Source organism: Malus domestica, chromosome 15, assembly GCF_042453785.1.
Source record: "Malus domestica chromosome 15, GDT2T_hap1".
Classification (NCBI taxonomy): Eukaryota; Viridiplantae; Streptophyta; class Magnoliopsida; order Rosales; family Rosaceae; genus Malus; species Malus domestica.
This window is the reverse complement of record NC_091675.1, coordinates 32,164,771-32,190,267: the sequence shown is the minus strand read 5'-3', so window position 1 is coordinate 32,190,267 and position 25,497 is coordinate 32,164,771. Positions and strand designations below refer to the sequence as shown.

At 36.1% G+C, this 25,497-nt stretch overlaps 1 protein-coding gene across 1 annotated transcript; it reads left to right on the top strand.

Annotated features, from left to right (window-relative positions):
• Positions 1-7,947: 7,947 nt before the first annotated feature.
• On the top strand, positions 7,948-13,082 carry LOC139191861 (uncharacterized). Its single transcript, XM_070812891.1, has 2 exons — positions 7,948-8,971; positions 13,000-13,082. Exons 1-2 carry the CDS (start codon positions 7,948-7,950, stop codon positions 13,080-13,082), a joined length of 1,107 nt encoding a protein of 368 aa, XP_070668992.1.
• The last annotated feature ends 12,415 nt before the right edge of the window (positions 13,083-25,497 follow it).

The window sequence follows — 25,497 nt, the reverse complement described above, 5'->3', positions numbered from 1 at the left end:
CAGTGTGGACGTAGCCCAAACCTTAGGGTGAACCACGATACATCTTGTGTTATTTACATTTCTTGCAGATTCACGGTCGAATTTACGTTGTTCCAAGACCTCCAGTTTTGTGCATCAACACAACATATACAGGTTTATTTTAGGGTTAAGTACCGATAACCACTTAATTTGTAAGTGATTTTAAATTGATCCCGATCAAAAGTTGAATAGTTATCCATATGTAACTCTTAATTTTATTATGTAATATTATACATTTGATTCAATAACATTTAATTTTCAATTTGCTAGAAAATGTTATGGAAATAGAGCCTAGAAGCGCTACTACCTCACTCCCAACGCCTTGAACTTCAAGAGTGAAGGTAAAGCACTTGACAGTATGGATGTAGATATGTGTTATCGTTGTGTTTTGAAGGACCATTGGTTACATGTATGCCAAGCTCCCACCAAGGTTGTAGCTCAGTATCATTCTTGTTGTCAAAAGTTTGAACCAAACTTTTCTTAAGTGGTGAAATCCAAAACTACGAAGGTGAAGGTCTCTAACTTTCAGGAGGTATCTGCTACGATGGAAGAATAGAATCTTAGGCATGGGCCTAAAGTTGGCCGAATTCCCCATACTTAGACGAACCCCCCTTAGTTTTTTGGTTTAAATTTTGAACAATTTCCTTTATGTTTTGGATAATTTGTTAGTGTTTATTTTAACTTTTGGATATAAAGTTTTATGGATTATTTTCTCGAATGATTAATTGAATGCACAAAATTTTCAATTTCATATGACTAGTGAGGAAGTTAGTATTCTGGCAAAGTGCAACCATGCACACAATCCTACTTAACTTCATCTATTTTACTAACTTCATGCCTAAAATATGACTTATGACAACCTTTTCAGGCTCTTCTAACCTGATTTAGGGGTACAGTACTGCTCGAATAATGTTCAATTGTACTATCTTGACCATTAAAGAGCCTCATTATTCTCCACGTTTCGGAATAACATTGTTGAGCTTTAAAGACATTCGAGCTAACGAATATCATGCTGAAACCTCTGAGAAAATGGAGTCAAGTTTCTTTGTATTACTTCATATGAATATGGCCATAAATGTATTATAGAGAAGATAGAACATCTCTCGAATGGATTGTACACTACAACCATCAGTTCTATAGAGGGCCATTATGTGACCGGCCCTATCTCGGGGCTTGCAATATAAACTTCGCTTAGGCATGATTAATTGGAACATCCTGGACATGGTGTGATGTGTCGTATCCTCAAAGTTACACATGGGCTTCCCTTCTTAGGCTACATCCCCCAAGATTTCTTATGTCAAACCTTACCATTTGGTAAGTTCATTATGTGACCATTCCAAAGCAAGATCCTAACAGATTCTCCAACCTTTCTTCAAATGGATACCATTTAGGATTTAGGGGGTCTAGTGCATGTTGGTTGGGGTTGAAATTGAACATTCTGTACCACATGTTCATACCTGAAATGGCCTATCAGAAGCGTTCATTAAGAGCCTTCAATTGATCGCTGGACTTCGATCATACGTATGAAACTCCTGATTTATGCCTAGGGCTATGCAATACTTCACGCAATGATGTTGGTCCACCAGAGGCCCATCATATCCCAACTTTATTCTACGATCGATTGGTAACTGGATACAAGCCCAACATTTCACATCTGTGTATTTTTAGTTATGTAGTCTATGTGCCGAATGTGCAACCCTTACATATGAAAATGGGTGCTCAAAGAAGGATGGGAATCCATGTTGAATATGATTATCCTTTAATCATTTGTTATTAAGAACCTTGAGTTTCGCAGATTGTCTCTTTTATAAGACAATCTTCTCGTTATTAGGGGGAAATAAGAAGGTCAGAGTTCCAGAAGAACGACGCAAATTATTGTGACAGATTCCCATTACGTCTCATTTGGATCTAAAACTGAGTGTGAAAAATCTTAAAGCTCCAGAGTGTTGCTCAAAGCATGCTGGATGCCTTTACCAATCTAGTGAAAGTGACGAGATCACATACACGAGCTGCAAACATGCCTATAAAGATCGACGTACTGTATGAACATTGAACCTGCATCCTAGAAGGATAGGATGCCACAAATAGCAGATTGCCCTACCTCGCAGATGTGCCCAACATCGTAGGCTAGCCAATCATCTGCTTCCACCCAAAAGTTTGGTAAACCAATTGGTTCAAAGGATTCACAACCTCGAAAAAGGAAATCCACAACACATACTAGTGAAACCAATGTGAATTCGACCATCGCTTACTCATCATTTCTGATGTATAAAGATATTCTAGATTATAGAAGCGTCTTGGAAGAAACGAATCCACCTCTTGAAAAGCGAGAGATGTTGGTCTGTTTTACTAGCTTGGATGATATTTGGGTAAGGAATGAAATGGTAATCGATGATACATTCGCATATGCAGTAGCTATTGAAATCATGCAAATCGGTAACATTGAAGCTTGTTTTGAACTTAAAAACACTTAACAAGACTCACAAGACTCAAAGCAAACTTAAAATACTCAAAACAACTTAAAACAACCAAATAAACTTAAACTAGACACTAGGAATGACTTTGGACGAAAATTGACTTTTACTTGAATCAAAACACTTAAAAACACAAACTAAAATAGATTCGAAACACTTTGAAACAAGAAACTAAAAGGGGGGTTTTGATTTGGATGAAGTTGTAACAAACAAACAAGTATGAAAAACTAGACAAATTGTAAAACGAATGTGAGAAATAAGATGATGGATGTGATAGCTAGAGGCTTTTTCTCCACACATGACATGTATGCAAATAACTTGATTTCCAGTTACTACTTTATTGAATTATAAACGACAATGCTCCAAATTAACCGTGACATCACTAGTTAACTCTCAGATTTTCCTTGTTTTATTGGATTGGATGACATCATTCGACAACCCAAAACATTCTTCAAAAGTTCCCTACATGACATCATAATAGAGATACAATCAAAGATCATTACGTTTAATGAAAATCATACGCATTGACAAAGCACTTGCAACTATGACATCATGTCGCTTATGCTAGGAATTTAACTTAATGAGATCGTTTATAAGCGACCTTCACTACATGTGAATATAAGTTTGTAACGATTATGTGAAACTTCCTTATATTTTAGCAACGGATTTATGCATGCCAATTAAGTGTCGACCCTTAATTAACAAATACAAATAAGTTATCAATCAAATAGTTAAGCCAATTGCATTCATGATTCAAGAGTTCATAACTGGAATTTATCAAATTATATTGCACACATAATCATGGCTTTGAAATCACCCCTAGTCATGAGGGGTTTAGCCACTCATATTTACAACAAAATGAAAGGAAATGAATTTAAACATTCGAAACAAAAGAAAGAAAACACCTAAACGCTCCAACGATCCAAGTTGGACAACAAGCACGTCCAAGCACTTTCCTTCCTTTCCTTTGCTACGGCACAAGGTGTTGGTGAGTGTTTGAAGGTTTGTTTATATGGAGGAATGGATGTAAATATGAATGGATGTGTTTGGATGAAGGTTGTATTGAAATGGGGATGAATGATCAAGCAAAAACTAAACTATATGGCTGCCACACACACTTCCTTTTATAGAGGAAGTGCACGGCAATGGAGGAAATTTGGTGGTGTTTGCAATGATTCAAGGGTAAAAATGAAGTAATGATGTAAAGCATGAGGGGTAAAATGAAGTGGTGTTGCAGCAATGAGTGCATTGAGTGGTGTTTGAAATGATTCAAAGGTGAAAGTGAAGTGATGATGCAAAGCATGGGGGGTAAAATGGAGTGGTATTGCAGCTAGGGAACATGAATGATTGTGCACATGGTAGAGAAAGGAAATGGAGGTGGAATGGTGCAGAAATGAGTCAAAGGTGCAACAAGACTCATGATGCACGGCATGGGATTCCAAATGTGGTGGATGGTGCATTAATGAGTGCATGTAGTGGAGGTAAAAGTTGTATGAAATCTGATGGGTGAAGGGGACAAGAAATGTGCAGCAATTGAGTGCAATGATTCAATGTTTTGATGCATGAAATTAGAAATAATGAAGGAGACAAGGGTGGTGCACGGCATGGGTGGATAATGAGTGTAATGGTGCATGAAATGAGTGCAAGAAATCTGGTGCATGAAGGGGACAAGGGTGATTATGCATGGCATGGGTGGAAAGGTGAGTAAGTGGTGAATCAATGAGTGCAATGAGGTGAAAGGATATTGTGCACACGGTAGACAAAGGAAAGGAAGTGGAATGATGCAACACATGAGTCAATGGAGGGAACATGGATGATGATGCATGGCATAGGAATCCAAAGGGAGTGCAATTGTGGTGCACGACAATGATGGAAAGGTGAATGGTGGAGTGACACCCCTTTGTGGCTGAGCTCTTTGTCCTTTTTACACTAATTCTTCTTTCTCTTTAACACATTCCTAGCCTCTTTAGTCTTCAATTTCGTCCATCCACCTTGCTCCATGCATGTGCTATCCATTCCAAGCCCAAAACTGCTCCAAAATGCACCAAAATGCATCTTATTGCTTTATAAGGCCTATGGACCTACAAACACACGAAAATAGCTTAAAATACATAATTAACTAAGAAATAACAACATAAATGCATGAGAACAAGCTAACTCAGTCGCATAAATATGCTCCTATCAGGTTTTTCGTAAGAAAGCATAATGAGAAGAACAAAAGTGTGTGATAAAAGACTCACATTGTTGCTCAAGGTTTTCTTAGTGCCCTGGAATTGACTATGACAAAACTTATCCTCCTGTCATGGATATGATAATGTTTCGCTACCTTATTAGTTTGGTATTTTCAAAAAAACTTTATATATAGCTCATGGACGTGGTAACTGCATATCTAGATACGAAAATCTACATGAAAGTTCTAGAAGGACTTCCATTGACTAGATCGAATAGTTCTAAACCACAGAAGAGCCTATCGATTAGATTGAGTCATTCACTCTATAGATTGAAGTAATCTGGGCGCATGTGATATAACTGTTTAAGTGAGCATTTGACAGTTAGGGATATATGAACAACGAACTATCCCTTTGCGTGTTCATTGAGGAGTGACATTCCGGATTTACGATTGTTGCAATTTATTTCGATGACATGAATCTTATTGAGACTCTAAAAAGAGCTCAAGAAAATCATCGTGCACCTGAAGTCGAAATTTAAGATGAAGAATCTAGGGAAAAATTGATACTAACTCAGCCTGGAAATCTAGGATTGTTCGAATTGTATACTTGTCCATCAATCGAACTACACCCATAAGGTATTGCGTCATTTTAATAAAGATAAAGAGAACCTTTCGAGTACTTCTATGGTCTTCTAAATGCTAAATGCAAAATGAGATACTTTCCATCCTAAGGACGATGAAGAAGAGGTCTTGGAACTCGAAGTTTCTTAGTGTAGTTGGCGTATTATTGTACTTAGCTCAGTGCACTAGACCGAACATCTTTTTCGTTGTGATCTTTTAGCGGGATACAATAATGAACCTACATGTAGACACTGGATAGCTATTAAAGATATTTTTTGCTACCTCAAAGGTACGATGAATTTCGGTTTGTTATATCCCTACGAATCCTCAAGTGGAGTCGCCATCCCCTCGGTTTTCCAGTTGATTCTCACTTTGTTGGTTATCCTGATGCAGGGTATTTGTTTGACCTATACAATGCACATTCTCAAATGGGTTACGTCTTTACCGTTGGAGACACTGCCATATCTTGGAGGTCAAGCAAACAAACCTTAGTTGCGACTTTTTCCAATCATGCTAAGATACTTTCCCTACATGAAGTCACTCGGGAGTACTTTTGGTTGAGAATAGTTATGGAACATATTCGAAGCACTTGCATACTTCCTTTTGTCATTGATGTCCCTACAATGGTTTATGAAGATAACATAGCATGTATTAAGCATCTCAAGAAAGGATACATCAAAAGAGACAACATTAAGCATAATGCAGCTTTTTTTTTTCCTCATAAGCAAAAAAAACATCAGAACAATGATGTCAAGCAAATCTATTCCCAAGACAACCTGGCTGACCTTCTCACCAAGTCACTACTGAGCCTTAATGTACTTTTTTTCCCTACGATTAGGAGTATTTTTCCCTTTGGGTTTTCACTACCTAACTAGATTTACCCTTGTGTATGATCAATAGGCGTTTAATTTGGCTTTGCATCCAACTCATCGTTTTTCCTTAGACTATGGGTTTTTGTCCCATATTGGGTGTTACCATAGCTGGGTTGTGTGAGACTTATTTCCATATACAAGTTCCTTTATTCGAGACTATAGCGTGTTCCCAAATCAGTCCTGTCGAGTTAACTTCCTCAACTTTGCTGAACCTGGTGTTGCATCTACTTGAGTAGTTACACAGTCAAGGGGAGCGTGTTATGAATATTATGAATATTATTTAATATTTGATTGTGTAAATCCTAAAAGGATTTGGATTCTAGATTATCTATGATCTCCTCTAGGTTTACTATACATAAAGGCATTGGTATAGGGAGAATCACACAATCCCTAAGCATTCAATAATTTTCCCACTCTCTCTTTCTCCCTCTTAGATAAAATAAGCCACAACAAGAATAATATTTGTTTCCATTTATTCTCAATGTGTATTCACCGTACAAACATCATAATTAGAATCATTCATTTACATTAACATCATCTAAAGATCATTTCTACTAAAAATCATTTAATTTTGACGATCATTTAGTCATCCATATGCATTAAACAAATAGACAGTTCATCATAATGATGCTACTTGTTAGCAAAATCGTGGATTGTTTGACATACATGGATGAATAAATGATATTCAAATTGAATGTTTTTTTTGTTTCGTTTCGTTTTGTTTGTTTTTTTTTTTTTTTTTGCAAAGATGATCTTTAAATGATGGTAAAGAAATGAAAGGTTCTAGTCATGATGTTTGTATGGTGATTATACATTAATAATACGTGGAGTACCAATTTTGACACTACCATTTTAGCTTATATAAGTATCAAAATATTTAATTCGAATGTTAGAAACTAAACTGAAGTATCGAAATCCCCACCCCTTGAAAATGAGGCTTCTAATGAAATTTTATGTGATTGGGAAAAATCAATAACAAGACTATAACTAGAACCAGAGGCGAAGCTACGTAGGAGCGAAGGGGGGTGTTCGCCCCTCCGCTCGCCGGAAAACAAAGGCAGGAGTGACGCTTGAACCCCCCTAGTTCGGCCGAAAACTGGGGAGCCCCGGGTTCTGAAACTAGAAACAGATAGCTCTCGGGGAAGACGACCGGGAGGGATTTTTTTTTAATTTTAAAATCCAGGCCAAAACGACGTCGTTTTGGGCCTGGTAAAAAAAAATTAAATTTTTTTGGTAAACGACGTCGTTTTGGTTGAATGAAAAAAAAAAAATTATAAACGGGGGACCACTGGTCCCCATCCATCCCCATCTCAATCCCCATTATATTTCAAATTAAAAACCCTTAACCCTATTCCCCATATCCCATCCCGTCAGTCCCCCCACCCCACCTTTTCCCCCCTTTTCCCCACCCCACACGACAAAACCTTATGTCCTGTAGCAGATTTCACTTTCCATTGGCAGACACATCAGTCTGCAACTGCAAGCACATCTGCACAGCCACTCCAAATTCCAATTAAGGTAAAAAATTTAATTTATTTCAAACCCTAATTGATTATTGAATATAACGTTTTGTTTAATTGATGTAGGATTATAGGGTTATACATTATAATTATATGGTTATTGATTATAGATTATTCATATGAATACTATGATTATTGATTTTTTTTTTTGAAGTACATAAAAGAGGACTGATACATTATATATACATTAACATAATGAACCCCAATTCAACTAACTAAAACCCTCACTTGAAGAGGCTATTGAGAGATTGTTTGCTACAACAAATTTGAGTATGTCCAAGTTACGAGGACAAGGCTATGATGGAGCTAGTAATATGAGAGGTGAGTTAAATGGTCTTAAAACAAAGATTTTGAACAAATACCCTCAAGCATTTTATATTCATTGTTTTGCACACCAACTCCAACTAGCTCTTGTATTTGTGGCAAAGGAAAATGAGGATGTTGCCAATTTCTTCATCAATGCTAATAGATTGGTGAATCTTATTGGATCTTCGTGCAAGTGTCGTGATGCATTGAGAGAGAAACAACAAGAACAAATTCAAAAAGCTCTTCATCTTGGTAATCTTGAAACGGGTAAAGGGTTAAATCAAGAAAGTAGCCTCATGCGTCCATGTGATACACGGTGGAACTCGCATTATGGTACTATAGTTAGTATTATTGTTATGTTTGAAGCCGTGGTGGAGGTGGTTGAATGGATTAAAAGTGATCGCAACCAAGATAATCTCGGTGAAGCTACTGGGTTATTCAAAGACATACAAACTTTTGATTTTGTGTTTCACCTTTTCTTGATGAGACTTATATTGGGAATTACAAATGAGTTATCACAAGCATTGCAAAAGAAAGATCAAGATATTGTGAATGCGATGGCGTTAGTGGAAGTATGCAAGCAAAGACTACAATCCTTGAGAGATGATGACTTTGGGGAATTGTTGCATGATGTAGAAAAGTTTTGTGAGGAGCATGATATTGTCATTCCTAACATGGAGGATTTGCATTTCGTACCTGGAAAATCAAGGCATAAAGCTCCAAAAATCACAAACTTCCATTACTATCGTGCAGACCTCTATTTTCAAGTCCTTGATATGCAACTAAAGGAATTGAATGATCGCTTCAATGAGGTAAACACCGAGTTACTTCTTTGTATGGCATGTTTGAGTCCAGTGAATAATTTTGCATCTTTTGACAAAGAAAAAATTGTTTGTTTAGCCCAACTTTATCCTCAAGATTTTGATCGTATGGACCTCATGAATCTTCCAATTCAACTTGACAATTACATTCAAGATATGAAGATGCATAGTGAGTTTTCATCATTGAGAGGAATCAGTGATCTTGCAAAAGAGTTAGTGAAGACTAAGAGGTGTGAAAGCTATATGTTAGTGTATAAGCTTCTTACATTGGCTTTGGTGTTACCGGTTGCAACCGCTTCGGTGGAGAGAGCTTTTTCTGCTATGAAGATTGTGAAAACACCATTGCGTAATAAAATGGGAGATCAATGGTTGAGTGATAGCATGGTTGTTTACATTGAGAGAGATGTATTTGCTTTTATTGATAATGAGCCTATTATGCGACGTTTTCATGACATGAAACCTCGTCGACAACAATTGTAATTTGTCTTTATTGATTAATTATGGAAGACATTATTATATACAAAGATTTAGTTGTTGCTATTTTTTTTTAACCTTGCACTGTTTTAAATTCGCCCCTCCTCCCGAGAAATCCTGGCTTCACCACTGACTAGAACCAAATGATAAACAGTATAGGGGAGGGGAGGGGAGGGGTATTCTGCTTTCGCAATTTTCCTTCTTGTTTGCTATATATCTATACAAATATTGGCTGTGTGTTTGGCACCATCATGCTCCTAAAATACCACTTGTGTTTTAGGGTACATGACAAATGGACAAAGAAATGGGTCCGAGACAAAAGAAAGTGTCATCTCTGTCTGGGTCCATGCAAACCATGCCACGATCACTTGTTTTAGAGTCTGTGGACGCACACCAAAGAATTTTTCGAAAGAAGAAAAAAATAAAATCTACCGTGATGGAGAAGGTTTGAATAGTGGTGTTAGGGCTGTTATTCGAGATGAAGATGGAGGGAGCAATAAGGTTTTCATACATTGATGAAGAAGAAACCACTTAGTTATCTCTTTTCTTTGAAAGTAATTTAAAAAATAATAATTGATAAAATGGTCAGACACTTTTTTTCTTCATTCTTAAAATTTGTTTACAAAGACCTCTCTTGCTCATACAAGCTCTTTGTGTTCTGTTTTATGCAACACTGAAATACTCAATTTCTTTTTTTTGTTTTCAGAAAAAAAAAGAAGAAGAAAAGCCTCCAAATATAGATAGCAACAAGGCACGATGGTGTAACAATATTTTGTAAGTTGAAGATTTTAAGTTTGAATTTCATAAATAACGAATTCGATATTAAATTATTATTATTATTTTTTTATGAATAACATTTGGTTCAAATCCTTCATATTTAGTGTAGATATATAATTGTATCAAAATAAAAAAATATAAACATTTAAACAGAGGTTAAAAAGGAATTAGGATCATGTTCATATTGAATCTGGATGAAGCTAGTATTTTGGATATGGCCAGTCAGAACAATTAATTAAAAGTAAAAGTAATAACATGACTTGCTACCCGAAACATATCAGTGTCCACTAAGAATATATAGAATGACTAATGAGGGATTTAGAGGAAGCATACAATCTGTCTTATCAAAATGTATAGTGGATCCACCGACAACTACTATTTAGCTGCAGTGACTTGTAGAGCAGATTTTAGCAAAATCTGCCTGCTTTTCATCTGTGGTCTTAACAGACAAGCGCTTGATTGGACATATGATGAGCTGTGTTGGATGATATTTAGAAAATAAATAAAAAAAGAGAAAAATGAAATTCGGAGTTTTCTTGCTGCTGCGATTATAAGCTTGTTTGAAAATAATGCTTCAAATATACTGGTTCTTACCATGCTTTAGCAGTCAAGGATACTTGAAAACAACTAATACCCTGATGCAAGTGGTGAATTAATTGCTGGCTGGAACCAAACCGAAACTATAAGATCACAAAGGTAAAGTATAGAGAAAGCAACATAAAGTAATTAACTTGAAGTGTTTATAAAACAGAAAAACTTATCTAGAAATTATGCTGACGATTGAAAAAAAAAAATTATGCTGATGCGACTTTTTTATTAAGGTGTTGTTATCACACATGGTTTTTTTTTATGTATTGTAAAGTCATATTATTGGCTATATATTTCTCCTTCCGTTCCGTTCGATTCCGTTAAATTTTAAGTTAGCATGGTGCTGGCATATGTGCTTGGGACTCACAAAGTCAATAATATGATGCCACATGAAAAAGGTAAATAAATTCAATGTTTAAAATTTAAGATCATAAACTATATGAAAAAAAAAAGAGAAAGTATTAACGAATATATGTAAAAGTTCACCAATATTTTTTATACATATAATAATCTTAAAATTAAACCATAGTTTCATCATTCAAATTAAGGTTCAATTTGTGCCAAAGACGAATTTGAACCATAATATTACTAACCAATTGTGACGCTAATTCCATTCCCTCATCTTCCGTGCAGATAATATCATTTGTTAAAAAAAAAAAGGTTACAATTGTCCACGATACGTTTTCATATTTTGAAACGCTGCATTTAGCTTCATTATCAACGAAAGAAAAAACATTGCTCGCGGTATAAACCACCATACTATCACACAACCATTGATCTCCCCTTCGGTTATGCAATGGACTTTTCACAATATCCACAGTGGAAAAGGCTCTCGCCGCTAAAGTAGTAACAACCAGTAAAATCAAAGTCAATGTAATTAGCAAATACACATTATTATACACTATGTTCCACCTTGTCTCCACCAATTTTTTTTTTTTGCAAGACTACCAGTTTTTTTTAATTGAGAAAATTCACTATTTGAACCCATAGCAAGAATATAATGCCCAAGTTGATATATATATATATATATTTTTTAAATAATAAAACCGCAACTCCTCTTTGAGGCATTTTATAAATTAGTTGGAGGGCATGTATAAAGGACAACTCCAATCGTCAAAGGGGCAGCACCAAAGCCATCCATGGAGATCACCGAAGTTCGGGAAGTCAGCTGACCCCCTTGTCCCTTGATAGATCCACCAGTGACCGCCACCCCGAGCACCCCTCGAAAATAGCAACCCCCGATGACCCCGACGCCCATATCGAATCCCAACCCACGCACAACCTCTTGCCACCTTAACCATCCACTATTCTCCCCCGATTCCACAGAACGCAAAATGAATTTTAAGGGAACTCAAATTTCAGCTATCTTGTTTGATTTAGTCAAATGATATACTTGTTTGCTTCATATACGTTGTTAGGCATTCCCTTGTAGCATAAACAATGGTGATTTAGCGTGGTGTGTGTGTTAGACTAGAATCCTTAATTATGGAATCTTCTCCGAGAGGTTACCATTTCTTGTATAGCAAGTTGTAGGATTTATGTACAAGTAGTCACGTATCAATCTTAACTGTGTCATTAAATGCCTTATTAGCAGCCGCTTTTGTTAGAATATCTGCCAATTAGTTCTCAGATTTCACGAATGGAAACTTAACAATATGAAATTCCAATTTCTCTGTAATGAAATGTTTGTTCACTTCAACAAACGGTTGATCCTATTGAACTGGATTATGAGTAATATCAACAACATCCTTATTACCATAATCTAGATTCATTGCAGATCCTGTTAAAACTAATTTTCTGCCCAAAGGATTCGCAGTCTAAGTCCCAAGTTTGGTAAGCAATCTCCTTAACCACAACAATTCACATCGTCCTTTCACTAGTAGGAAAAACAACTTGCGCGACGAAAAATAATATTTCGTTGCACAAGAGGTATTTGCACGACGGAAAAACATGTCATCGCGCAAAAAAGACAGGAAAGGAAAAAAAATGAAAAATTAATTTTGCGCGACGAAAATTTTCATCACGCAAGAGTACTTCACGTGATGAACAACAGTTGTCGCCGCGCAAAGTCATCAAGAAAACGTGGGGTAATTTTTTTTGGTGCAAAAACCTTGCACGACGAAAAGAGGACCTTTGCGCGACAAAGGTTTCGTCGCACAAGTTGGTGTCAATTTTCACTCAGACCATTCACTACAGGTGAATCAGAGGAATCAATACTACACTTATTACAAATGTTTGCGCAACAAAACCTTCGTCGCGCAAAGACCCTAACCTTTCTATAAATATGCGCTTCTGTTGTACTTATTCTTCACAATTCTGTTCTCCATATTTTTCATAATTCTGTTTGTGCTGGGATAGAGGATAAAAACAAGGATCAGAGCATGCCTGCTGCCGACCCGAATGATTTGAGGCAACATTTTGAGTTCACGCATGAGGAATAATTGTCCTACTGCTGAGGCGTTCTTGGAAATATGTGCCCGAGAATGCGAAGAAGGTGGTGATGGATGAATTGTTAGTAAGTATAATCAGTGGCGGATCCAGGATTTCAACATTGGGTGGTTCTAATTGTAAAAGTTTCAAAAAAACTTAAACGAAAATAACATTGAAAAATTTTACAATATAAATTACTATGTGATGTTAGCGAGAAACATTCTAAGATCAGATTGTTTGATCTAATCAAAATAAAAAATCCTATGAACTGACAAAGACATAATATATATTAGAAATTATTATTTGCACTCTAAAAATATCACTTTGTATTTCAAACTTTCTAAAATGAGAAAGAAATCTACACTTACGAGGAGTGCAAAATATGATTTTTAAAGTATAGATAAAAGTTCTCTATAAATTAACCAACAATGATCAAATTGTTATAAAAAAAAGCATAAACTACATCACAATAATCATATGAATATTTTCATCTAATACACATAAGACCAAAATCATAAAATTTATTTGAAATTCAATATTGTAATGAGGTGATGATGGAAAGACAGAGGTGGAATACTTGTGGTGGGGTTTCGGGGTAAGGTTTGTATTGGCTGGGTGGATTTGGGGCTTTGTGCTAATTAAAAGAGGGAATTGCATGGGAAGTAGTTGGGCTTCGGGTTTGTAGATGAAAAAGAGTTTTAATTTTTTGGGTAAATTACATAAAATTACCTCAACTATTGGGTCATTAACAGTTTCATACCTCGTCTTTAAAAAATTTCAATGTCATACCTTATCTTCGAATTTGTTGCAATGTTATACCTTCCGTCAGTTGTCTGTCAATTCATCTGTCAAATGCTAATGTAGCTTGAGGCGGGACCCATTTTTTAATTAAAAAATTAATAAAATAATAATTTACCAAAAAAAAAAACCCCAAACACCATCTTTCCAGACCCCCTTCCCTGCAACCCAAATCCAAAACCCAGATCTCTTCCCCTTCCCTGCAACTTCCAACCCCTTCCCCACCCACGCCAACATCTCCCCCCCCCAGACCCACCTCCTCCTTCTCTGCTTCCCACCCATCATTTGTCTTCCCACATTTTCACAGAAACTAAATGGCGTCGCATTGGAAATGAAAAATTCAGCAAATGCTAAGAGAGAAAGAGAGACCTGGCCTCGAACTGGTTGGTGCAAGTTCCAGAAGACGTAGGTCTCGATCACTTCCAAGCCTCCGTCTTTCGATTTCTGAATAAGGTTTGGCCATATCTGCAACCAAACACACATAGAGCAAAATTCAGACAGAAAAAAAGAAAAAAAATGGAAATCGATAGGAAGATAAGTACCTCATGAGTGCTCGAGGATAGTGAATGGAGACAAACACCAAAACCCTGCGCTTCCCGTCAATCACCAACGCTTTGTGGTCATACGTCACCTTCGCGCAATACGACACCGTCGCCAGAACATTGAGCACCAAAACCACCACTAAAATCCTCATCTTCTTCAATTTTGAGTTCGTTTCTGTATAGAATCCTTTTATATATATAAAATTTTGTTTTCGGAGTACGATTTCTTAAGGTAATCTCGAGGCTTACAATTGTCGAAAACAACAAGAACTTCGTCGTGGGAAGTCAGGGATCCTCGATTTGATGGCTTGGGGTTTGAAAATCACCAAGCAGAGACTTGGGTTTTGTTCCATGAGAAACATTGGGTCATGGTGGTGGTCTGACGTTGATGGGGGACGGCGGTGGAACCGCCGTATGAGTCGTCTGGGTGCGTCGGGTCGTTGGAGGAGACGATGAAAAGTAAGGTGGGTGGCAGAGAAGAAGGAGATGGGTTTGGGGGGGGGGAGGTGTTGGCGTGGGTGGGGAAGGGGTCGGGGGTTGTAGGGTAGGGGAATGGGAAGGGATCTGGGTTGCAGGGAAAGGGGTTAGGGAAGATGGTGTTTGGGGTTTTTTGTTTTTTGGGGTAAATTATTATTTTAATAAAAAATGGGTCCCGCCTCAAGCCCCATCAGCATTTAACAGAGGAATTGACAAACAACTGACGGAAGGTATAACATTGCAACAAATTTGAAGATAAGGTATGACATTGAAACTTTTTAAAGACGAGGTATGAAACTGTTAATGACCCAATAGTTAAGATAGTTTTATGTAATTTACCCTAATTTTTTGAACGGCCTGGCTCAAAACGGCACCGTCTAGGCCAGGTCATTAAAAACAATATTAAACTTTCTTCTTCTTCACTAAATTTTTGCTGGGTGTTGCGTTGCAAATTCATGGAGTTCCAAAACCAGCACGGAACCAGGTAGTCAGGTGGTCCTTTACGATCTTCACAGATGCTTCTCCGATCTTCTGGAGGGTCCTGGGACCACCCAGGTCCTGTAATGGATCCACCCCTGAGTATAATGTTGATGAATCAATAATTAATTTTGTAAACTTTTTTGTCATATGTTGGAATTAATTATTTGCATATATGTGTAACAGTGTAAGTATACTCTTGATGATGATACGAACAAACAGTTGATGAAGTTGATGGAGGACCATCGGTAGCGTTGGAGAGAGGTTACAATCGGTAGCGTTATGAAGTCGAGCAGAATGGAAGACCATCGAAATAATAGTTTTAAATTTATATTTTTGAGGACAATATTTAAATTGAAGGCTTATTTATTTATTTATTTATTTATTTTTATTTTTTATAAGTTATGTATTTGGACTTAATTAGGCTTTCATTCATGTTTGCTTTTTAAAATAAATGAATGGATTACGATATTAATTATTTTGAGAATAAATATTAAGGCAGTAATTGTTTTTAGAATAAATATTTACTGAATATTTGTTTGTAATTATAAATTTTACATAAACATAAATATCTATATTTACGTAAACTTTATAATTATAATCATTCTGTTTGTCGCTACAAATATTGCATGACGCTATTTTTGTCACGCAAGGCAACTCTGCGCGAAGAACAACAGCTGTCATCGCGCAAAGTACGGTTAGATTACACTCAAGCGTTCCCATTTATTGCGCAGCTAAGACACGTTTTGCGTGACGAACATAGGTATTTACGCGACCAATGGCTTCGTCGTGCAAAGGGATCCTATTGCTATATAAACACAGTTTCAGAACCCTAGTTTTCAAAAAAAAAATTGTTTCAAAAGAATGGCCGATTCTGGAGAAGGTTTTGGCAAAAAGAAACTTGTAGTGCAATCAGAGAGGTATCGACGGAAGCAAGTGCCGTACTTTGAAGACAAGAGTATGGCTGATGCGTACGCCGAATTTAGGTATGACATTGGGAGTTTGGTGCCGAGGGAATGTTCTGCAGAGTTTGAGTCTTGGAAAAAGGTCCCTGAGGAGTTCAAGAAGTCCATGCTAGGGGAGTTATCGGTAAGTTTGTAGTAAATAATGAATAATTATTTTGTTAAAACATAATATTTTTTAAATTACTAATTTATTGTTATTGGCATTAATGTAGATTCATTGGGATGTTGATGAAACCGATGAGAAGCAGCGGAAGTATGCGGATGGGCTTTTCAAGCAGAATTTCTAGCAGTAGAAGTTTGATGTGTTGCAGGCAGAGGAGGATTGAAGTTGAATTGTAATTTTTTTTAAATAAGATTTTGTGAACTTTATATTTATTTTAATTAATAAATTTATGTTATGTGGATGAGTATTAATATTTACATTAATTATAATTTGTATTTGGGATAATAAATTAGTGTAGCTAATTAATTTAATGTTGAATTAGGTTTGAGTTTTTTATTTATATTAAAATAAAAATTCACATTACATAAAAATAAAACGGAAAAACATAAATAAAAAAAAATATGCATTTTGCGCGATGAATTTCGTCGCGCAATTTGTTTAAAATAATAAATTATAAAGTAAATGAAAAACATTGTAACCTTGCACGATGATACATTGTTTGTTGCTCAAACGGTATTTGCACGACGAACACGTTTTTAGTCGCGCAAAGGGTATTTGTGTGATGAAGACAGTGTTTGTCGCGCAAAATCATTCGTCCAAAAGTTAACTTTATAATCTTGATCCAGCAATGTAGAGGCAAACTGCAGATTTAGCCTTTACACTCATCCCCTTCATCTTTCTTCAATCCGACATCCGTCATTTTCATGTTCTCTCAATTTCATCATCTAATACTCCCTCCATCTTCTTCTCTAGGTTAATCGAGTTGTCTTGGTGAGTCTGGTAAGCGTTGTTTTTTTTTTTTGTCAGGGTAAAAGTATTAATGTAAATTCATACTAACGCCATGAATTTTGTTGTTTATAGGGATATTGTGTGTGATTATCGATTGGTGGAGAATGATTGAGAAGGTATTTTCTTCATTTTATTTATTTTTTAAATAAAATTAATAAAATTATGTTGTTATGTTTATAGTGTTGCGAAATTATATTTATATTATGTTGTTAAATTTGTATGTGACGTACAAATATATGTTGTGATGTACGGAGTTAATTGTAATTAACTTCGTACTTGTTTTTTGTTTTTTTTTAGTAAAACTTAGTTTCTCGTTCGAGGATTAGTTGGATTTCACGCATGGATGTGAAAGCATGACTGCGGTCCAATTGATTCTTGAATTGTTCCATTATTTGGACAGTTTGGGAATGCATAGTTATGGGGAACAATTAGACAATGCTTCGTCTTCAAACACCACAAGAGTGGACAATGTTGAACATATTTGTGGATCCTAATGAATAAACACCAATCAGGAAGGGGAAGATGACGTGCCTACACCAATGGACAATGCATCATTTGAACAATGTGAAAAACTATTACAAAATACTAACCAAAAGTTATACCCGAGGTGCAAGAGCTTTTCGGTTCTCACAGCCATTGTGGAACTAATGCACGGAAAAATAAAGTATCTTACGTCAAACCAGTGTTTCGATTATTTTTTGGGGATTTTCAAGAGAATGCTTCCAAAGGACAATTGTTTGCCGAAACACCATAGACATGCGCAAAACGTGTTGAATGGTCTTGGATTGGGTTATGAAAAAATTCATGCTTGCAAAAACAATTGTGTTTTATTCTACAAAAAGAATAAAGCATTGGATAAATGCCCTGTATGCAATGAGTCGAGGTTCAAAATGACATATTCGAATAGAACGACTAAGATCCCACAAAAAGTCATGCGTTATCTGCCCCAAAAACCTAGGTTGCAGTGATTGTATACATCGACGCATACTGCCACCGACATGACATGGCATAAGGAAAAACGGGTAGACGACGATGTAATGAGGCATCCTGCAGATGGGGAGGCATGGAAAGAGTTCGATTGAACGTTCCCCAAGTTTGCTGCTGATCCTTGGAATGTTAGATTCGGACTTTCCATTGATAGATTCAATTCATTCGTGGTTCTAAACCAATTTTCGTATTCCCATATAATTTGCCACCTTGAAAATGCATGAAAAAAGAATACATGATCATGACTCTTTTGATAACTGAGGATCCTGGTAGGTCAATTGATGTTTACTTAAGGCCGTTGGTTGATGAGTTAAAGGATTTATGGACAAACGGTGTGCGCATATACAATAACTGCACTGGGAAGATGTTCACTTTACGGGTAACAGTTATGTGGACTGTGAACGATTTTCTCACATATGCAATGGTTTCTGGGTGGAGCACTAAGGGTTATATGACATGCTTTGTATACAAGGATGATGTAACATCTGGTTGGCACACCAAAAAGGTTTGTTACATTGGTCGTTGAAAATGGTTGCCATAGGACCACGAGTGGCGGGAAAATGATAAAGAGTTCGACGGAAACATAGAGCATCGCCTTAGACCTAGAGAATGGTCCAGTGATCAAATTTTGGAACAGCTTAACCGTGACGTTATTCATGTTGAGAAAAATGTATTTGACACATTGGTGGGCACCATTCTAGATATCGAGGGCAAAACAAAGGACACGATCAAAGCTCATCTTGATTTCTAAAGAATGGCCATACATATGGGTTTGTGGATGAATAGGGACAATGATAACGCTAGAAGGGATCTTGCGTTTTTTTCCATGAAACTGAATGACAAAAAAGAGTTTTTAAAGTTTGTATCGTATGTAAAGTTTCACGATGGGCATGCTTCTAATATCTCGTGTTGTGTGAATGCTGACAGGGGTAAATTTGTTGGACTAAATAGCCATGATTGCCATGTGTTTATGCAACGCCTACTTAATGTGGGTATTTGACGCCTATTGTCGGAAGATGTTGTGAAGCCAATCATGTTATTGTCCAGATTTTTTCCCCAACTGACGGCAAGAACGTTGTGAAAGACGAATGTTAATCAGTTATGCCATGACATTGTCCAAGTCCTATGCAAGTTTGAGATGATATTCCTTCCAGCTTTCTTCACAAGTACGATCCACGTGATTGTTCACTTGCCCAAAGAGGCATTGCTTGTTGGTCTTGTCAACTATCGCTGGATGTATCCAATAGAAATGTATATATTCCTCATCATTTGTTTATGCATTATTAACCCACGCTTACTAATTTTGTATCGTATCGTTTTATTTTGGCAGGCTTCTTGGGGAGCTGAGTTGCTTACACAACAAGGCGAAGCCCTAAGGATAAATTATAGAGGCTTGGGTTCAATATGAGTTGCTTACTTTTGGTGGAATGTATTTAAAAGATGTGGAGATGAATTTCAATCATCCTCAGCGCAATAATGATGAGGGTGTGAGAAAGGAGAAACTTTCTGTTTTTGCCCAATGTGCATGACCCTTTGGAGATTCTGTACTAGGCGAGTCGTTTTCTAAAAATGACATGGAGGTAACGCATTGGTTCGTATTGAGCAATTGTGATGAGATAATGACATACCTAGATGAGTATGAAGAGATGATGAAGCAAGAACATCCATCACATTTGTATGCCCAGAAACACCAAGAATTGTTTCCATAATGGTTTCTCGAATATGTAAGTTATAAGTGTTTTGTTTTTGTGATATATATTGTAGTATTTAATTTTCTCATACTAACAGGTGTATGTTTTTGCATAATATTAGGTGAATAAATTGAAAGCATTGAATTCCCCCACTTACAGTAAAGAGTTATATAACTTGCATTCGGCTTGATTCGCGTTGAATTGTTCTCGGGTTGCACGACAGTTTTTGGGGATTGCACGAGAAGACAAGTTGTGTACGCAAAACAGTGGTGTCCATGTCCTATGTGGAGGTGAAAGTACGGACATTGATTTATATGGCAAACTAACAACTGTCGTGCAATTGTTTTACAAAGACCTATACCAAGTGATCATGTTTAAGTGTCGATGGTTTGATACAAACCCAAATAGGCAGGGAAGTGTTAAAATCAACCATGGCTTACTATCTGTGAACACTAATAGAACTTGGTACGATGACGACCTTTACATTTTGGCATCCAAAACAGATTATGCATCTAGATGACCTTAATGCCGGAAGAGGTTGGAAAGTTGTTCAAAAGATGGATCAGATGAATGTGTATGCTATACCAAAACAAGACCGTACTGACGACGATGTCAACAACGTCGCTAACCAATGTTTAGAATCTTCAATGGAAAATGATGCGAAAACACTTTGAGATACAAATCTTATCCAAGAACCGTTTCAGATACAAGGAGTGGCTTCAATCAAAATATCGATTCAGTCAATTACAATTGACATTGGTAATATTCCACGATACGATTGTGTAGTGGGTTTGAACGACAACGGTGACGTACCTATCAAGGAGGAGGATTGGGAGACTGAAAGTGATGATTGCGACAATAGCGAAAGTTATTACAGTTCGGATGATGAATAATGAAATTTATTTGTGACTTGCTATGTAAAACATATTAAATGAATTTTTTTTGTAATTTAATTATCTTATGTTATAAATAAATTGTTTTTATTTGAATAATATAAATTAAAAAAAATCCTAGGTAAATTAAATTTTTAGCTCATTGTGCGACGAATAAAATATTATTCATCGTCCAAATATTATTTGTGCAACGATTAATTTCCCTTTTGTTGCGCAAGGAGCTGAAAATTTTGACTTTCTGGCAGGCACGAAAATAATTTTGTGAAAATTTGAATTTTTTGCACAATTAATATCTTTTGTTCGTCACTCAAGAACCTCGGGATTAAACTGAAATCGCAAACACTTTCCCCTCACCTCTTCCACTCTGTAAACTCTCTTCCTCCGACAACCATCTCCCTCAGCTCTCCCTCGCACTCTCTCTTCCTCTTTCGATAACCCTCTCTCTTCCTCCTTCGACTGCCCTCTATGTTCCTCCAACGATAGCCCTCTCTTTGTGAGGTAATTTTCAATTTACTTAACTCTAGTAAATTTAGGAATTAGGGTTCTAATGTCCTTCGATTTTTATAATTAATTGATTTCTGGTTGCTCGAAATCTAATGCTTTGAATATGGGTTATAATCTGCTTTGATGATTGCTTTGATTGTTATAATTGATGTTTATACACATAATCTGTCGATTGCAAATTCATGGTAGGAGGGAGAAAGTAGTATTACAAAGTCAGTGCCATTTATAACATCTGCTTGTTAAAGAGCTGCACTCTGTTGTTCGGAAATTTAAATTAAAGGAAAACTAATGAAAAAGGCTTGAAAACTTTGAGTTTTAATGATAAGGACAAAATAAAGGGTAAAGTGAATAGTACCAGGATTGACTTTTTAGTGTAAAAATGTGGTTTTTCGTTAAAGTGAACAGTACCGGGTGCTTTTCGTTAAAGTTCCCTTAAATTAATGGGTTGTGCTTGTTGAAGAGCTATGCTCTGTTACTATCGAAAGAGGGTGTGACAAGTTTATGGATTGAATACCTGCAACAATTTAATTAGTTATCAAGGGCATGCTTTAGTAAGGCCTAGGAAACCACATATATAAGAACATGGAGTCGAGGGAAAATTAGGGAACATCTCTGAAATCTATTGTCTAAAAGGGTGACAGAAGCTCTTATCATGTGAATATTAACTAGAAAACAACAGGATGAAATACGTAATTCCTTTTCTAGTCATGTTAAAAATGTCAACATTAGCAGTTGGTCTGAGAAGGGTTTCCTTTGAGTTGTTTGAGTTCAATTCAACAAACATATTTAACTGCAATATGGTCATGTCAACATTAGTAGTTGGTCCGAGAAGGGTACTAATTTTTCTTTGACTGCAATCTATTGTTCAGTTGTTTTTTGCAAAACAGTTGAATCTATTTAACTGCACTTTTATTTTCCCCTTGGTTCATCTTGAATTCTGTGCATTCAATGGGCCTATTTCAGTTTTCTTTTAAATTTTGTCTTCTCGATAGTAGTTTGGGATAGAATCATTTTTGTGTCTGTCAAGTAAAGTGGAGATTGGGTGAAGATAACATCGGTAACATTGTTATATTGGAGTGACAGTTCAACTTGCCTATTTTGAGGTGGACATTGGGTGATGTATTTTGTACAGTTCAATGATCTTTTATAGTTCAAGCATTATCTAACTTACTAAAGGATTTTGAAATTGTAAATAAGCATAAGTTGTGTTAAAATTCTTGATGTCAGCTGTTGGGAATGTAAATGTTGATTGGAAGAGTTAAAGTTTGAGCCTGTCACTAATTGTGAAATCAATAGTAGATGCTTCCATGGTTATGATTTTTTCACTAGTAATTGAGTCGTCCTGTTCATTTGTGTATGAATTGTACAAAGATATGCAAAGTCTCACTACGTTATGCACTATAATTATAGAAGGCTGCTTTAGTGTTTAGGTATATTAGGGTAAAGGTAAGGATGCTATATTTGTATTATGTTGATTTGATTTCGAACTAATTCTTATTGCAATTGCTTTCTTTAATAAGGTTGTTATCCTATCAAGAAGGATGAAATACATGTTTTACAAGCTGTCATATCCGTGCATTGTTATATTTTCAGTTTAACTAATTGAACACTTGGGCAAAGAATACTACTAACTGATTAAACACAAGGATGAAATACATGTTCATATTCGTGTTGCTTTCTTTAATAAAGTTTCGTGTTGCTTTATTCCTTATCATTTGTTATATCCATGCATTGTTATATGGTCACACCCAACGGGGTTAAGCACATTTTGCCCTAACAAAAAAAAGATAAAAAGTATAAAGTGAGCTTTCTTCTTTCTCACTTGTGTTTATTAGGTATGTCTACTTAAGTGGAACTCTCCTAATTATATATGAATTTCATCTTGAGGCTTAAGAACTAGAATTGTAATTAGAGCATCCATCACATTTATATCAACTTTATCCAACTTATTATCATACATAAAGCATACTTCTCTACACTGAGAATAAAGGGAAGTCCTTGCTACTTTTTTTTGGCGATTTTCCAGTTAATATGGTCCTTTAAGTTGGCGATTTTACATTTAATATAGTCCTTTTAGTTGGCCATTTGACATTCCATCTTTCTTATGCTAAGATTCAAACTACTATGCTGATTTTAATTTAATGAGTTGATGGTTTAGTCTGCTTGTTTTTACTGTTGTAATTGCTTGATTTTAATTCAAACAACTATGATGCTAGGTTTCAATGTCTTGTGAAAGTATTTCCCCTGAAAACCTCCTCAAGGTATAAAGGGTTGATTTACTTGGATGCATCTAGTAATTAAGCTTTTGTGCTTAAATCCTATGTGCCTGCTTTCTTTCATAATCGATACACTATTTTTCATCTTTAACACAAAACTTTATAGCACAAATTTCCAATAGAACTAGAATTTTTCTTATTATTTTTATTTATTATTTTTTATCCTTGATTCAGTGTTATTCTTTTTATTTATTATTTTTTAAAGTTTCTAATATAAATGGGAGAAGCTTATATGATTAATCTGATAAATACTATAGAAGTTTTAGAAGCATTATGACTGGCTGCTTGTACAACAAACAGTCTAGAGAGCAATTTATTATGTTCTCATTGTGCATATGTCACATCTGATTAGAAGTCATAAGCGGTGTCGAATGCAACCCGTTTGATTCCCCCGCCTTCTACTTCAGCCACCATTGCTCTAATAGAAATGGACTACAGGCCGGTTAATCTAATTGGTCCGATTGGTCCCGGGGTCTCCTAGGTGCTGGCATCATCAACCTCTTTAGTGGTGCAACCTGTTAGCGCCAGACGTGGTCATCGCCGCCCCCGTACGCTTGACACATCGGCATCCACTACTGATGCCTCGGGGTCCCAACAAGGTAAATATATGATAAACGCTGAGAACATAATTTTTCTATAGTGCCTTGGTGATTTGTCCATATAAACTGTTCCTTCTCATACAGGAAGATCAATTAAGCTTTGCAACTTAAAAGTTTGTCATTTTATTTCCAATAATTGCTCGAATAAATCTCTTATGCTAAATTTTGTCAATATTTATATTGCTAATAAAATTTTCCGTATTCTGTTATCAATGTTTGATATAAATGATTCTATTTGTTGGAGCATGAATGCCAATGGTCAATTTACCGTCAAACCTGCAACTTGAATTCAAAATAATGTAACAACAAATAACTTAAAAACTAAGTTGCTAAATAGAATGTGGAAGTTAAATGTTCCTCATGCGATTAAAATTTTTAGTTGGCTTTTTATTTTGGATCGGTTACAAACTAGATATACACTATGTAATGTTTAACTTGGCATCCACAACTGAAGCATTCAATTGTTGTGATTGTTGTTGGATATCATATATTATTTATTACATTGTCCAGAGTTTGGGAATTGTTATAATTGTCCAGAGTTTGGGAATTGTTATAAATTTAGGGGAGGTTCTCTTGAAATTTGAGTTTAATTTGTTGTGTTTGCTTGATTGTTTTTTATTTTTTTCAGCAAAGAAAAATACCCAAGGACCTTGTCGCCAATTGAAGACGACGAAGGTCACCCGGGTGACCAATAGATGTATCACGAACGGATACAATGACCGACATCGGGCTGCACCAACGACAGAGCAGCATAGCACATTGGCTCATGACATTGGTCACGTCGTTCGAACCTGTTGCCCTATGCAATGGAAGTTTTGGAAGACGATGCTAGACGAGGTGAGGATGAAGGTACGCACACATTTGTCGGTAAGTATCCTACCTTTTAATTATTTTTCCGTTAAATTTTATATATTTGTATTACTTAATATATGTAATTAATTTGCTATATTGCAGACGAACTACAATTTTGACAACATCAACGACGATATGTTGGCATACGTCAACAAGCTCTTCGCTGAACGGTACAAACAGTGGAAGAGCAACCTGCACCAATATTTTGAGACATTTGATGATTCGCAGGTCGCTCTTGAGGAGGGTTGCCCGAAGGAGTTTGAGGACCGAGAAGATAATTGGGTGTGGCTCTATAGTCATTTTCAGGAGCCCGGCTATGTGGTATGTTTTTATATTAAGTTTAAAAGTATTATATGTTTCTTACTAATGTTTATTGATTTTTTTATATTTCATTTAAATTAGAACTAATACGT